Source organism: Nomascus leucogenys, chromosome 20, assembly GCF_006542625.1.
Source record: "Nomascus leucogenys isolate Asia chromosome 20, Asia_NLE_v1, whole genome shotgun sequence".
NCBI classification, from domain to species: Eukaryota; Metazoa; Chordata; class Mammalia; order Primates; family Hylobatidae; genus Nomascus; species Nomascus leucogenys.
The window spans coordinates 17,508,290-17,522,684 of NC_044400.1; the positions used below are offsets into that span (position 1 = coordinate 17,508,290).

A 14,395-nucleotide genomic window follows, 5' to 3' on the forward strand; every position below is an offset into this window, starting at 1 on the left:
TTGAAGAGCCAAAACAGAAATCTACCTTATTCATACACTTCTAGGAGTGTACCCAGGAGAAACGAAAACAGGTCCATACACAGATTGCATGTGAATGTTCACAACAGCACCTACCACATTAGTCAAAACGTAGATATAACCCAAAAGCCTATCAACTGGTGAATAGATAGACACATTGTGATATTAATCTGCACATACATGGAATACTATTCAGCAATAAAATCAGTTCTGACAAATTTAACAACATGGGTGAACCCCCAAAACATCATGCTAAGTGAAAGAAGCTAGAAACCTCCAGAAAAGGCTCATCTAAAAAGGCAGGAAACAGATCAGTGGTTTCCTAGGGGTGGGGTGGAAGTAAGGATTGATGGCTAACAGGGACAAATGAGTTTTTGGGGGTGATGGAAATGCTGCAAAACTAGTATGTGGTGGTAGTTGTGTAACACTACCAATTTGCTAAAAAAAAAATCATTGAATTGCGTCCTTACATGCAGTGAACTTTATGGTCTGTGAACTAAACCTCAATGAGCCAGTTTGAAAAACACACCTTGGTTGGTTTCTGGGCTCCTGCAGCAACTCGTAGCGAAGGCTTTGAGAGCACCCACATGGGCCAGGCATTGTTCTTAGTGCTAAACATTATCAAGCTACCTTTTCCTTCACCAGCCTGATGGGTAGATTGCGTTATCCCTATTTCTCAGAAGAGGAAAGAGCATAGAGATGTTAGGTAACTTGCCCAAGGTCAGAAACACAGTGGCAAGCAGAGCTAGGAATGTGAACCCAGGCAGTCAGCTGCTAGGGTTCAGTGCTTAATCATTACCTGCCTAGTCTCTCTGGGTGCAGGAAAGGCTGGGTAAACAAAAGCTATTGATTTCTCAAGAGTAAACATTCCTCAAGCTAGTACCAACCTTCTCCCCTTTTCAATTTCTCCCTCTTTCCTTGCAATCTGTCACCTCTACCATTGCTCCCACCTTTGGACTATCCAGATTCATAACAGGCTTGTCCTTGCATCTAGAACACTCCATAGTGGGCTTATTCTGGGCTCTGATGAACAGACATCCTAGGACCTTCAGCTGATTCCACAGCCATTGTTGGAGTTAACTCTTTTTTTTTTACCCTCCATCTCTCCAGAATGCTTCTCAGATGAATCACACAGCTCTTTACAAATTAAGATGACTGTGACCATGCTATATATTTACAGTGTCTTTACAGGAAACAGAAAATATAATTCAAGAGCATATGTATGGTTTTAATAAATCAATCTGAAATTGCCATTCCTTCAAAAAAGTCCTGCTATGCTCTCTGACCTGAGGCTAATACAAAAGACCTTCCCAAGAAATGCATAATGAAAACCTTAACAAGCCCAGACATACTGAGGATAGGGAACAACGGTGCTTGATCTTAGATTACAAAGAAGTTCCCCCTGCTGGAGACAGCATCTCTTTGAGAAAGCTGATTTAAAAGAGCATGCACTCTGAATCAACATTTTCAGTACAGTAAAGGAAGTGGGAACATTAAGAGAAAAGAGCAAGTGGTTTTCCTAGATCCAGGAGTCTTTTTCATTGGGTGCCTGTACCCAGGGAGGGCTGGGTATGAGGTGGGTTTCCTGCTGGTGACTGCTCAACTGCACATTGAAGCCTGGGTGCCCTCGATTGCTGTCTGTTGGCTCCCTCTGGCTCCCACTGCCTTGGCTGAGCGTAACGGACAACCCTGAAAGGTTTCTGGGGTAAAAGCTTCTGTGTTCTCCTTGCAGATCACATGGAGAACTCTGAAGGCAGATCGGCCTAATTAGGGCTGCAGTGCTCCTACCATTCAAGGGGTGGGAAGGGCCTCCTCATAGCTGCAGGCTTTCTTGTTCATACCAGGAACACCTCCTCTCCATCCTCGCTGTCCTTTGAAGATACTCGTCTAGTTGCAAAAAATAACGAATACTCCAACCTCTAAAACACTGGGGTCTGGAGCTAAAAGAGGTAGAAGACCCCATCTGTGAACCAATGGGATCTTGGCTTCCTATCTTCCTTCTGGCATCAGGGGAACATTCTGGGTTCAATAGAATCTCTGAGATAAACTCAAAATAGGCCCCCTTTATTGCTCATTTAGGAGTATTTGGAGAATGTCTAATAAGAAATGCCCCTAACACAAGATTCCTGGAATGATTTTTCTAAGCACCAATCTGATAGTTCCACTGTCCCTTAGCCTACAACAAAGCCCTTCTTTAGCTTCCTATTATCCCAGAATCAAACTGGAATTCTTCAGCCGAGCCTCAGCATCTTTTCACATTCTGCAATCTCCTCCTCCAGCCTGGTCTCTTACCTCATCCCTCTCTTCAGTCAAGTGCCTATCATTCCCCATGACATTTCCGCCCCCCACTCCAGGCCTTTACATCTGGACTTGTCCAGCCTTCCATCTGTGCTACCAGTTTGCCTTCAGGACTCACCTCCTGCAAGATGCCTTCAGATACACTCTACCATTTCTCCCCCGTCCTCCCTTGGCAGGCTGGGCTATGTGATCCCAAAGCATCCTGTTGCTTCACTATTACCAGGCTGAACCTACAGTAGTGACACTTACTGCCTGTGGACTTTGCTGCCTTCTCTATGAAACTTGCAGCTACTTGAGGGCAGGGATGGGGACTTGGAGATATTGTCCTCCCCAACTGACCGCACAGCCCATGGCATGCTCCAGCTGACAAATATTTAGAGTAAAGGAATGAACCAACAACAGCAGGCAAAAAAGAAACCTCTGGATTTCTGTGAACTGCAGATCTCTGCAGAAAGGCCTATATGGTTGGGCGGGGGGTGGGGGGTGCAGTTTTATTAGTATGCTTTCCAGCAGACAATTTTGGTAACATGTATTCCAAATCATAAAGTCCAAGATGAGCTTCCTGGTTCCTGACACACAGGAATAAAAAGCACACTCACCCTCCCTTCCTCCCTTCCTTCCTTCATTGTTTCTGTCACCTGGAAGTTACTGTGCACTGACCATATGTCCAGCAGGTTACTAGGGATACAGAGGTGAAGCCAGATGGAGCCTCTGCATTATGCAGCATTTAGCAAGGTCTATTTGGGGAACAGGACCTTCCTGTTTGAAAGGAAACCCAGCAAGACTTACAGAGGACCTGATAACTTTTAAAGACCGGCTGGAATTACTGAGCCTCAGGGGAGAAATAAAAGCCTTCAAATAAACCTGATCAAGAGTCATTTATGCCTGGCAGTTGGGTAACTATTTTCCCTAAGAGGACGTGGAGACAGGTAAAGAGGGTTTCAGCAGCAGCTGCAGGCATCTTAGTATGATCTCGAGAGCCGCCAAGATGGCGGCAAGAGCTGTGATGTCTTAACACCCACAATTGAAGGAGGCCCTGCAACTCCTCTCTGCAGCTGCAGGAAGGGTGAGCAGCCGTTGATGATAAAAGAAGACGGGAAGCAAAGCTCTGGACACCTTCCATCTCCTGAGGCCCTGGTAAGCATGGGTGGTGTAGACTTGGCCTCACATCAAACCAGTATCAAATCTTGATTCCACAATCTGTGAGCCTGATAACTGTGAGTCTTGATTTCCACATCCAGATAATGGGGTTATTACTACCACCTCCTGGAATTACTGTGAGAATTAAATGAGATATTATATTACGATGTGTCTGGCACATGCTGGCACAAAATCTCTATGGATGTGGTTGCTAGAGTTGTGATGATACTGTCATTCTGGTGTCATATAAAGGCTGAATGAGATAAAGATTCAAATGGTTTCCCGTGAAACCAAATTAGTGTATTACAATACAATATAGCATAATGTATTAAATAATCAACAGTACCAGTATGCATTTATTGAGCACTGTGTATGTGCCAGGCTCTGTTCTAAGCACTTTGTATGTATTAGCTCATTAAATCCTCAAATCAGCCCTATGAAGTAGGTCCTATTAGCATCATCCTTATTTTACAGACAAGGAAACTAAGGCATAGAGAGGCCAAGTAACATGCCCAAGTCATATAACTAGAAACACATGGTGCCAGGAGTAAAACCCACATGGCTTGGCTGCAGAGCATGCCCTCTTACTGCTGACAAAAGCTCAGCGTATCAGACACACCACCCCAAAGTATATGACCACGGCTCCCAGCTCCAACAGCAGCACCCAGGGCTGCTGGCTGCTTGCCACAGTTTCAGTCTCCTCAAACCATCAACTCTTCCTTTGAAGCCCACCTTGGGCCTACTTAGATTTTCAATATACCATTTCTATTTTCAGCCTGCACCATCCTCATCCCCTATTGTGTGAAGATCCCTTGATTGCCTTAAAAAATGCTTTATCCTTTAAGAAGAGCACCTTATTTCTGGAATCTAGTCAAAGAGTTCATATTCTCCTACCCACAGGGGTTCTGAGTCTGTCTATTTCTAGCTCTGTGTTGCTTTTGAAGTCCAAGGAATTAAAATGCCATAAAATGATAGCAACAGGCTCCTGGCCTTTACTTCTAGGAGCACATGCTGCAGTTTCCAAACCTTGTGGGGAAGTTGGGACTCTTGGCACCCTCCTTGGCTTTGTCCTGCTTTTTATCTGTTTTATATACTTATAAGGTTTCATTTAACAAAGGGTCCTGCTTTTAGAAGATGTCTGAAAACCTCTAAAAAGTTCTAACATTTAGAATTGCTGAACATGTATTATTAAAATAATGCTTAGAAACAGCTGGTTTCAATTCTTGCCTTTCTTAAGGTGAGAATGGACCTCAGAACCCATTCAGGGCACAGACCCTGATGGTCAGGGGCATCTTCACAGTAATCATCCCATCTCTCTTGTAAGTTTCCATTTCACCTTACACTGTCATCAAGAACATACCTACTCCAAGGGAATACTGGTTCTCTTGGATGACCATGACAGTGCTACTATTATCCAGCTTCTAGAGTGTCCCAAAGCAGGAAAATAGCCACAGAAACACAGTGAGCTCTTAATTGTTCCTGAGAGCCCTATGGGGTCACAGGAAGCAGTACACAGCAAAGACAGACTGACTTCTGATAAGCCTTACCTGTTTTTCAATGAAAGCATTGATTCTCTGTAGCATCCCCTCGCACGTAAATTCATATGGCATGTATGGCTCAATCTGTGGAAACAGAGCATGATACCATGAAGGAGAAGGACAGAGAACATGTAGCAACTCCTCAGTCCTCTGACTCACTCAATACATGGGTGCTAACACCAGGAGGTGGCCTCATGAGGGTTGACTATGGACTTGCAAGTCATGATCTCATGTTGATCCTTACTAGGTGTGGGACTCTGAGCAAACGACTTGCCATCTCTAAGTCTCAGGTTCCTCATATGTAAAAGGGTGATAAGAAAAACTCACCTCTTTTAAGCTGCAAAGATTATCTGGGAGAAAAAAGGTGCTTAGTTTAGTGACTAGCACATAGTGGGCATTCAACCAAAGATGGAAGTTATCACTTGCTAGCAGGTAAGTTCCACAGGGCAGGGTCCATGCTGTTGGGTCATCTTTACATTCTAGTGATGAGCATAGTGTGGCACATATAGGAAATTAGCAAACATCTGTTGAATGAATGCACGGTCACTGCTCTAAGGCAACAATAAGCAATTGAAGGATCCATGACAGTGACCTGTATTTGGTCTCTATTTGTAGGTGAGGTCAGCCTGTATCCAAAGAACTTAGGGTGCAAAAATAAAGTGATAAAGTGTCACAAGAAGTCAGCTAGGGGGTCCTGGGAGGTTAGAGGGTCAAAGCAGACTTCTACTCATGCTGGGCTTTTAAGGCAGGCTGTGAGTCTAGCAAGCCCAAACTGGGGAGGGCCAAGATGCTGAAGACATCCTTGGTGAACAAGTAGTGTGGTCTCTAACATGAAAGGACAGCAGGTAACTGCAGCCTAGTATTATGGGAACTGGTGAGATGAGGTGGAAAATTCACTAAATTTCCAAAAAAGCCTTGAGGTTTCTATACTAAAGAGCCCAATTTTATTTGAGGGAAGTAGGAAACTCTAGAGGATGCTTCATTAGGGTAGAGGAGGCAACTTATCAATATTGTGACACCTTGGAGAAGAGGAAGAAATGTGGGTTTGATCTCTGCTGCACAGTGTCTGCCAACACTATGAGGCCTGTGTTTTCAGGGGTATTACCGATCTAAAATGGAAATTTCATTTGAGAGAAAATCACCAGCAATATAGTCTATTATTGCTTCAGCGAGCCCAACAGCTCCTCTCAGCAATAGGGTAGACGGGGAGGGGAGGGGGGCACCTTCACCAGCACCAGCTACCTCTAAAATGTTTGCTGGAATCTACAGGGTGGAGAACTAGGCAAAACATCTATAATTGAAGCTTGCTGAAAATGGGACAATGAACAGAAATAACATTCTTTAGTTGGCAGCCAAGCAGTTGGTCTCAGGGCATCGTCTCCCCCTTTCTTGTGTGCCAAATCACACATTACATTGAAATCTTCAACCATGATTTTCAGAAATTTTAATTGTCTTCAAATGCTGAACAAATGCACAAATGTGGGCCACAGTGGCCTACAGCTGTCTGAATAGAGCTCAAAGAGGCTGAGCCGTAAATACTGTAATATCATGGCAGACTATTCTACAAGAACAGAGAGGTCACTCTATTCCTAGACAGCTCATTTCTGAAGAGCTCAAAATACTCTGAAGAACTGACTTTCATGTTCTCAGTTTGTTCCTTGTCAACTCAAGCTTTTGAACTTACTGTTCCCTCTCTAACCCAGACACAGCCCTTCACACGAAATGTAAAATTTTTTCTTTTCTTTCAAAGGATGTTTACTCAACCCATGGGTGACTCCAGAAGCTTTCTATTGCTGGCCTAGAGATAAGTTTCCTCTCAAAGATTCATAGAAGGAACGATCTAAAACAAAGAACATGGCGTATCTGGGTTCATTTATCAGTGTTAAAGTAGGATTTGTACAGTGAAATAAACATCCATGGTCATCTTTCATGAGATGAACAGATTTAGTTATGTTAGGAAGCATACCAAGTACCCAAGTGCCATTCGAACAACATTTCCAAAGGGAATCCATTAGAAAATGAAAGAAAGTTAATTCAAAGGGTTCAAAGCCAAAAATACAGAAGAATGGTTCTTCCTCTGTTCTCCTACCAATCCAGCCCACTTTAACCAAAGGGATGTTGACTTATTCACTGCTTTGGGGCAGTTCACTGTTTTAAAGGATACGAAGCAAACAATTTTCCTATAAAAGAAAAGCAAAAAGGAGGGAGAGATGGAGGGACGGAAGGACGGAAGGAAGGAAGGAAGGAAGTCAGGAAGTCGGTGAGTCGGAAGGTAGGTCTATATTTCTGGACCCTGTGGGTGAGGGCAGGCAGGGGCTTCTGCATTGGAAAGCTCTTCAGAGTCCTGGCAAGCCTCTGAAGTGACAGCTGTTAATGTGGACTGGGGGCTGGGAGAGCTGGCAGTTTTCTGCATAAAAGTTCTTTAGGAACAAGTGAAGTCCTCTTTGGGGGACAGAATGAAGGAGAATGCTAAATCACATCCAGTCATTGAGAAACCCAAGCTAGGCCAGCTGTGGAGAAGCAAGGAGGTATTCTTGGGCATCCTGTTTTTTTTTTTTTAAAAAAAAAAAAAAAAAAAAAAAAAAAGGACTGTTACTCATATGGCGAGGGCCACAGGAAGGATGCCTACAGATTGCACTGTGAAGTTCCTGCTGACCTTGGAAATTTTCCCCTATCTTCCCCTCCATTTTCTCTTCTTGACCTCCCTTCTTGTGAGATTTCCTGTCTCCTCTAGTACCAACTCACCTCTCCAAGTCAGGGACAACTTCTACAGGCAATTGCTTTTAGAGATCAGCCTCCATGAGAAGCCCTCCATGGTCTGACCTGACAGATGTGGCTTGGCATCATTCAATAAGAAATGGTCTTAGAAAGTACCAGGAGGCCAGGCTTTGAGTCATGGCTCCTCCACTTACTAACCATAGGATTCTGAGTAAGCAGAATCTGTAATTTCTCTTCGTAATTTCAAATGTAAACTAGGTCATCTCATCCCCCTGTTCAAAACTTCCCATCATACTTATAAAATCCTCAACACTTAAAAATAAGAAACAAACAAAAAAGCCAACCATATACACAAAAAAACCAACCACAAAGACAAAACAAAACAAAAACAAAAAACACAAACAAGAAAAAATCCCCTGAACGTTTACCACGGCCCATTGAAAGGCCCCACACATGTTCTGGCTCCTGAGGACCCCTTTGCAGTCTCCATTATTTCTGATGAGAAGTTGGCTGTGTTAATACCATTATTCCTCTAAATGTAATACACATTTTTCTCTGGCTGCTTTCAAGGTTTTCTTCCTTATTTTTGCTTTTCAGCAGTTTGATTATAATGTATCTTGGTGTGTTTTTCTTTTCTGCTTCTACCTCAGCTTTTAAATTACTCTCCTCAAGAGTACAAGCATTAACTAAGTGTTGTAGATTGAATTGTACCCCTTTACAAGATATGCTGTCCTAACCCCCAGCACCCGTGAATGTGATCTTATTTGGAAATAGGGTCTTTGCAGATGTAAACAAGTTAGATGAGGTCACACTGAATTAGGGTGGGCTCTAATCTTGTATAAAACGAAAAGACAGAGATACACACAGGGAGAAGCCATAGGATAAGGGAGGCAGGGATCAAACCTTTGAGGCTGCAAGCCAAGAAATGCCTACGCCTACCAGAAGCTGAAGGAGGCAAGGGAGGATATCCAGCTAGAGACTTCGGGGGCGGGCCGTGACCCTGCTGACATTTTGACTTCAGACTTCTTGCTTCCAGAACAGAGAGAATAAATTTCTGCTGTTTTAAGCCACTCAGTTGTTTGCACTACTGTGTTACGGCAGCCCTAGGAAGCTCATATGCTAAGGGACTGGGAGAATCAAGAAAGAAGAACCTTCACCCTTCCATAGGAGTGACTCCAGTGGTGAAGCTTTTGGTGTGTGGCAGGTATTTTAAGGCAGCCTAGAGGAACCACACTCCATTTGGCACTTCTTTTATCAGCTCAGTCTCCTGATGTTGGGGATTGCTGAAACTGGGATTGGGATTGTATGTATTATCAATGGGAAGCTGACACCAAAGCCCCATAACCAGACCACCTTGAAGCGGGCAGAGCACAGATAATGCATCAGAGTGCCCTCACTCCCCTGGAGATGTTCTGAATTAACTGAAACCAGCAGTTCAGTGGGCCACAAACTGATTATCCTGTTCTGTTTCCCAGAGGGGTAAGATGGCCTCCACATGGGCACACTGGCTATCCCTCCCAGGATATATGCCTTTCCAGCCTCTTCCCTTTCAGTCACGCTGTGCTTTGAACCCATGCCTTTCTGCATCCACATCTGAGTCTTATTTTGCAAATTACTCCTCATCCTATAAGACTTAACTAAAAGGCTGCATTCTCCAGAAAGGCTTCCTCAACTTCCACTCCTGGAGCATTTGCATGTTGCTTTGGCACTGAACATATTCAGCCTTGTATTATGCTTACTTGCAGACATCTATTCCTCTCTCCCATCTATCCATTGGGTAAATCCCTATGTGGGCACTGGTAATACAGAAATGAGACAGATATATATCATGACTTCATGTTGCTAATGGTGTAGTAGAAATTTAGACTATCAACAAAAATCGTAATACTTAATATTGACTAAACATTATGTAGTAGACATTGAACTTAAGCACTTTATATAATTATCTCATTTACTCCTCACAAGTGACCAATCAAATGGCAATATTAGCCCTACATTATACATGAAGGGAAGCTGCTAATAAGTGGTAGAGCTAGAACTGAACCCACACTGTGTGAGTCCAGCCTGCCCTCCCACATGCCTACACTGGCTTCTCTTAAAGCATCGTAACTAAGTGTAAAAAGTGCTCCCATCAAAGTATAGCAGCAGAGTGCAGCTGTGAGAGTCCATGGTGGGCTCCGAGTTGGGAGAAAGGGTAACTGAACTCATCTTTACTGGATGGTAAACTTCTGATAGGTGGGAAGCCAGCCTCCTCTATGATTATGGAAGTAAACAACCCGCCCTCCACAACCCCAGGTAAATCAGAGAGCACTCTGTGTATGGTAGGTACCTGACAAATATCTGTTGAATTGATCAGAAGAGGCCAGAAATGTAGTTACTTTTACAAAATTCTACTCAATGTTTAGGTAGAAAAAAACAAACAAACAGATGTTCTATAAAAACATTCCTCAGTATTTCCTTGCACTTCTCTCTCTTTTGTAGAGGAAGCAGGGCTATCTTTTCAGATCTTTGTGAGAGCAACATAATCAGGTCACTGAACCAAGTACGACTCCAGTTCCTGCTCCTGTGGATCCAGAGTCATGTCTAAACGGTCTATAGAATCCATGCCCACATCAGGATACCAGCTCTGTTTCCAGTTCACACAACATTCATGAAATCCCCAGGCCAAATCCTGCAGCTTGGTTATTTTCTAACTCCAGAGTTAAGCTGATGTGGTAAAGATCTGTTTACTAAAACCAAGGACCTATGATGTGCTTTGTACACATTTCAGGTCACATTAGAAACGAGGGAAAGTGGAATAAAAGAGACCAACCTTCTGATTTAAAATGGCTTTCACTGCATCCTCTACTTCCTCCTGATTGTTGAGGTCAACAGTCCACACATGTGGCCGCCCGATGAAAACTTCAGCGTAAGGATGCTGGGATGTCAGCTGGAAAAGAACCAAACTACTCAGTCTCACAAGCAATTTTTAAAATAACCTGTGCTAGATGGAGTGCTATGCTTTTCATGGTACTGAGTTATAATTGTGTAGGTAACAAGACATTGTGTCCTTCCCCTTGATGATTGAAACCATCCATAAGCAGATAACACAACAGTGATGGTTCTGTATCTTGAATCCCACTTGGAAATAAGATAATGTCACAAGCAGGTGACAAGGAAGCTGCTACAGGAGGCTTTAACCCCCAACATCACACCAAGAAATGATGAACAGTTTCTCCTACCCAGAACCCAGCCCCGAAAATCACCTATTAATAGATCAAACCAGTATCTATTATCCTGGCTAAGACAGAAAGGTCAGCATAGACAATTACAAGAAAAATCAAGGCTTTTAAAGTCCCAGGAGGCTAAGTCATGGTGCATACAAAAGGTGATAGAAAAAAATGACACCATCAGAAATACACAGAATTTTTGGGATGGTTTCAGGAATAATCATTAGCATAATATTCAGAGAAACAAGGAATGGCAGTTTTTGTCCTAAAGGGGGTTTTATTTTAAAAACAACGTGTGGTCAAAGAAACCAAGTGTGAACCATGACAACTCTGAATTCACGAAGTGTCCATTCTTCTTTTGTTTTTTCCAAAGGGTCTTGCTCTGTTGCCCAGTCATAGTTCACTGCAGCCTCAAACTCCCGGGCTCAAACGATAATCTTGCCTCAGCATTCTGAGTAGTTGGGACTACAGATGCACACATCATGCCTGGCTAATTAAAAACAATTTTTTTTTTTTGTATACACAGGGTCTCTGTATGTTGCCTAGGTGGGTCTCAAACTCTTGGCTTCAAATGATTCTCCTGTGTCAGCCTCCCAAATTGCCGGGATTACAGGCACAAGCCACTGTGCTCAGCTGAGTCCATTCTTTAATACAGCTAAATTTATCCCCCGATTTTGTTTCCACCTCTATCCTCATATCCCTTTAAAGTCATGTTGTAAAGGGAGCATTCTAGACACATGTGAGAGCATTTTCAGCTACCATAATAACTGGAGAGTGTTACCCTTAGTCTGTGGGTGGGAACCAGGGATGTAAGCTGCTTCACAATGTCCAAGGACAGTCCTGCACAGGAAGAACTGTCCACTGCCCACGAAACTTTCAAATGCCCTGCGGGGCTTTCACGTGGGCTTAGAGAATCTAGTTTTTTATTTTTTAGTTTTTTGAAACAGAGTCTTGCTTTGTCACCCTGGCTGGAATGCAGTAGTACGATCTCAGCTCACTGCAACCTCTGCCTCCTGGGTTCAAGTGATTCTCCTGCTTCAGCCTCCTGAGTAGCTGGAACTATAGGTGCGCACCACCACGCCTGGCTAAGTTTTTGTATTTTTAGTAGAGATGGGTTTTCACCATGTTGGCCAGGTTGGTCTCGAACTCCTAGCCTCAGGTGACCCGCCTGTCTCAGCCCCCCAAAGTGCTAGGATTACAGGCATGAACCACCATGCCCAGTCAGAATCTAACTTTTTGACAGTTTGAACATACATTGAATTATCCAGAGACATAATCACCATGTAAATGAAGCAATATCTCTGCTCTGTTTTATCTGAAATGTCACCAATGGGCTGTCACCATTTCAGAAAGATCAAAGCAGCAAAGTCAAGGCCACTGAGGATGTCAGAGTCTCCAGTAAAACATACTCACATTAGTCTGTATTTGGAGCTACCACATTACTGGCAATTCTGTTTATATGTGGGTATATGTAAACACACTCAGGCTTCACTCCTCCTTCATAATGTCAATTGTAAGTAAAAAGGCTGACCATATTCAGCTGAATGTTTCACTCCTTTTAAATAAAAACACTCACTGTGAGGAGGAACAAGGCATCATAGTGCCTGGTACAGCTCTTGGGTATGGGACAGTACAATTCTTGACTCCATAATACTGAAATATGTATTGCTTTATTAGAAATTATTTTCCTTTTATTTCTCCTTTATATTTGAGTTACAGAATTATTCCCTTTTGAAATTACACATGTAGGCAACGTTATATAATTTACAAATTTCATCTCATATTTATAACAATAGGAAATACTGGGTCTGGCAGTGCTGAGGCATTTGCTTTGGAGGTCAAGCTGGCTCTTCTCTTCTCCTCAGGCCTTTGCTTTGGAGGTCAAGCTGGCTCTCCTCTCTTCCTCAGGATACTCAGAGGGTTGGAGGAATTAACTGGCACCCCTCCATCTTTCCCTTAGCCACTGTTCTTTGTATCCTACCACACCAAGGGCATGCACGTGCTATTCCAGACAGGAAGCCCGACAAGTTGCTGGGCCCAGCACTGAGCCTCTGCTGGCTGCAGGTTATCTGGGCCTCTACCCAGCAGCAGCCCGTCATCAGTCTCTTCAGTTTCCCGCCTTTCTGACAGGTGCCCTCTTCCTCGGCTCAGCCCTATGGTCAGTGATGAAAGCTACAGACTCTCTGCAGGCCTCATGGAACTCAGGAAACTTCCATTTTTTTTTTTTCTCTGCACACGTTTTGAATTCAACACTTACCAAGGAAGCCCTAGGCTGGGCCAGGAGTCCTGCTAATCGCCTGCACAAACGTTATTTCTCAGGTTTATTATGCATCAATGATGATTCTGAGACTGACAGGAGATTACATTTCCCCCAAGACCCCACAGCCGGAAAGGGGAAGAGCCAACTTCAAATCTAGGTCCTTCAACAACTTCTTAGCTTTGAATAAAAAGAAAGGTGACAATTTTAAAGGATGTCTTTGAGTTCTTAAGACAAAGGCCCGCACTTTGGGAGGCTGAGGCGGGCGGATCACGAGGTCAGGAGATCGACACCACGGTGAAACCCCGTCTCTACTAAAAATACAAAAAATTAGCCGGGCGTGGTGGTGGGCGCCTGTAGTCCCAGCTACTCGGAGAGGCTGAGGCAGGAGAACGGCGTGAACCCGGGAGGCGGAGCTTGCAGTGAGCCGAGATTGCGCCACGGCATTCCAGCCTGGGCAACAGAGCGAGACTGCGTCTCAAACAAAAAAAAAAAAAAAAAGACAAAGGCCCAATGTAAACACCAGCCTTTTAATCCAGCTCTTAAAACTTGCCAACCTAAATTCAGGACTGAATTTATGCCTGTATTTTCTGAAGATGAGCAAAATGTCACATCATTTTCATTTTGTGGCCTGGAGAACTAATTCGTTTTTCTGACGGAATCAGAGTAAGTTAAAGTTGCCATCAATGTCACTATTTAGTAATTTACATGTCAGCAGTCTCCCTCCTCTCCTGCCTTTTAAGGTCTCTGCTTATTTACAAGGTTGCTCCAAGCACTTGGAAAATACAAAATACTGAGCTATTATCCTTTTATTCCTTTTATTCATTTACATTTACTGAAGGTTACTTAACTTTATGAGTGAGGCATTTTGTGATTCATTAGTTCCCCTCTGAATGTTACGTTCCTTCTTGTTAATTTATTGAGAACCGTCTAAGACACTTCATTGTATATCAATCAGTAAATTTACTCGAGTATAGTTTGTAAAAGTAATGAAAATCTTATTAAATATGAGACATTACTTCAGAGTGGCTATTAAATCTCCAAGGAGAACATGAGTTCTCTTTATGGAAAACACACACACACACACACACACACACACACACACACACACACACACACACACCCCTGAAGCCAGAGTATTTCTAATGGCTTAAAAAATGTCAGAAAAATGATCAAGAACCTACTCATATGTTTCCCAATATAAAGATAAAAATCCA

At 43.3% G+C, this 14,395-nt stretch overlaps 1 protein-coding gene across 5 annotated transcripts in view; it reads right to left on the reverse strand.

The window, feature by feature from the left end:
* MGAT5 (alpha-1,6-mannosylglycoprotein 6-beta-N-acetylglucosaminyltransferase) overlaps window positions 1-14,395 on the reverse strand; it is a 325,140-nt gene that overhangs the window by 16,704 nt on the left and 294,041 nt on the right. For all 5 annotated transcript variants that reach the window (XM_012502528.2, XM_030800826.1, XM_030800827.1 and 2 more), the window contains 2 exons: window positions 10,525-10,641; window positions 5,004-5,078 (listed from right to left, as the gene is read on the reverse strand). In XM_012502528.2, the coding sequence (XP_012357982.1) occupies window positions 5,004-5,078; window positions 10,525-10,641 (192 nt within the window). The remainder of the gene's footprint in view (window positions 1-5,003; window positions 5,079-10,524; window positions 10,642-14,395) is intronic.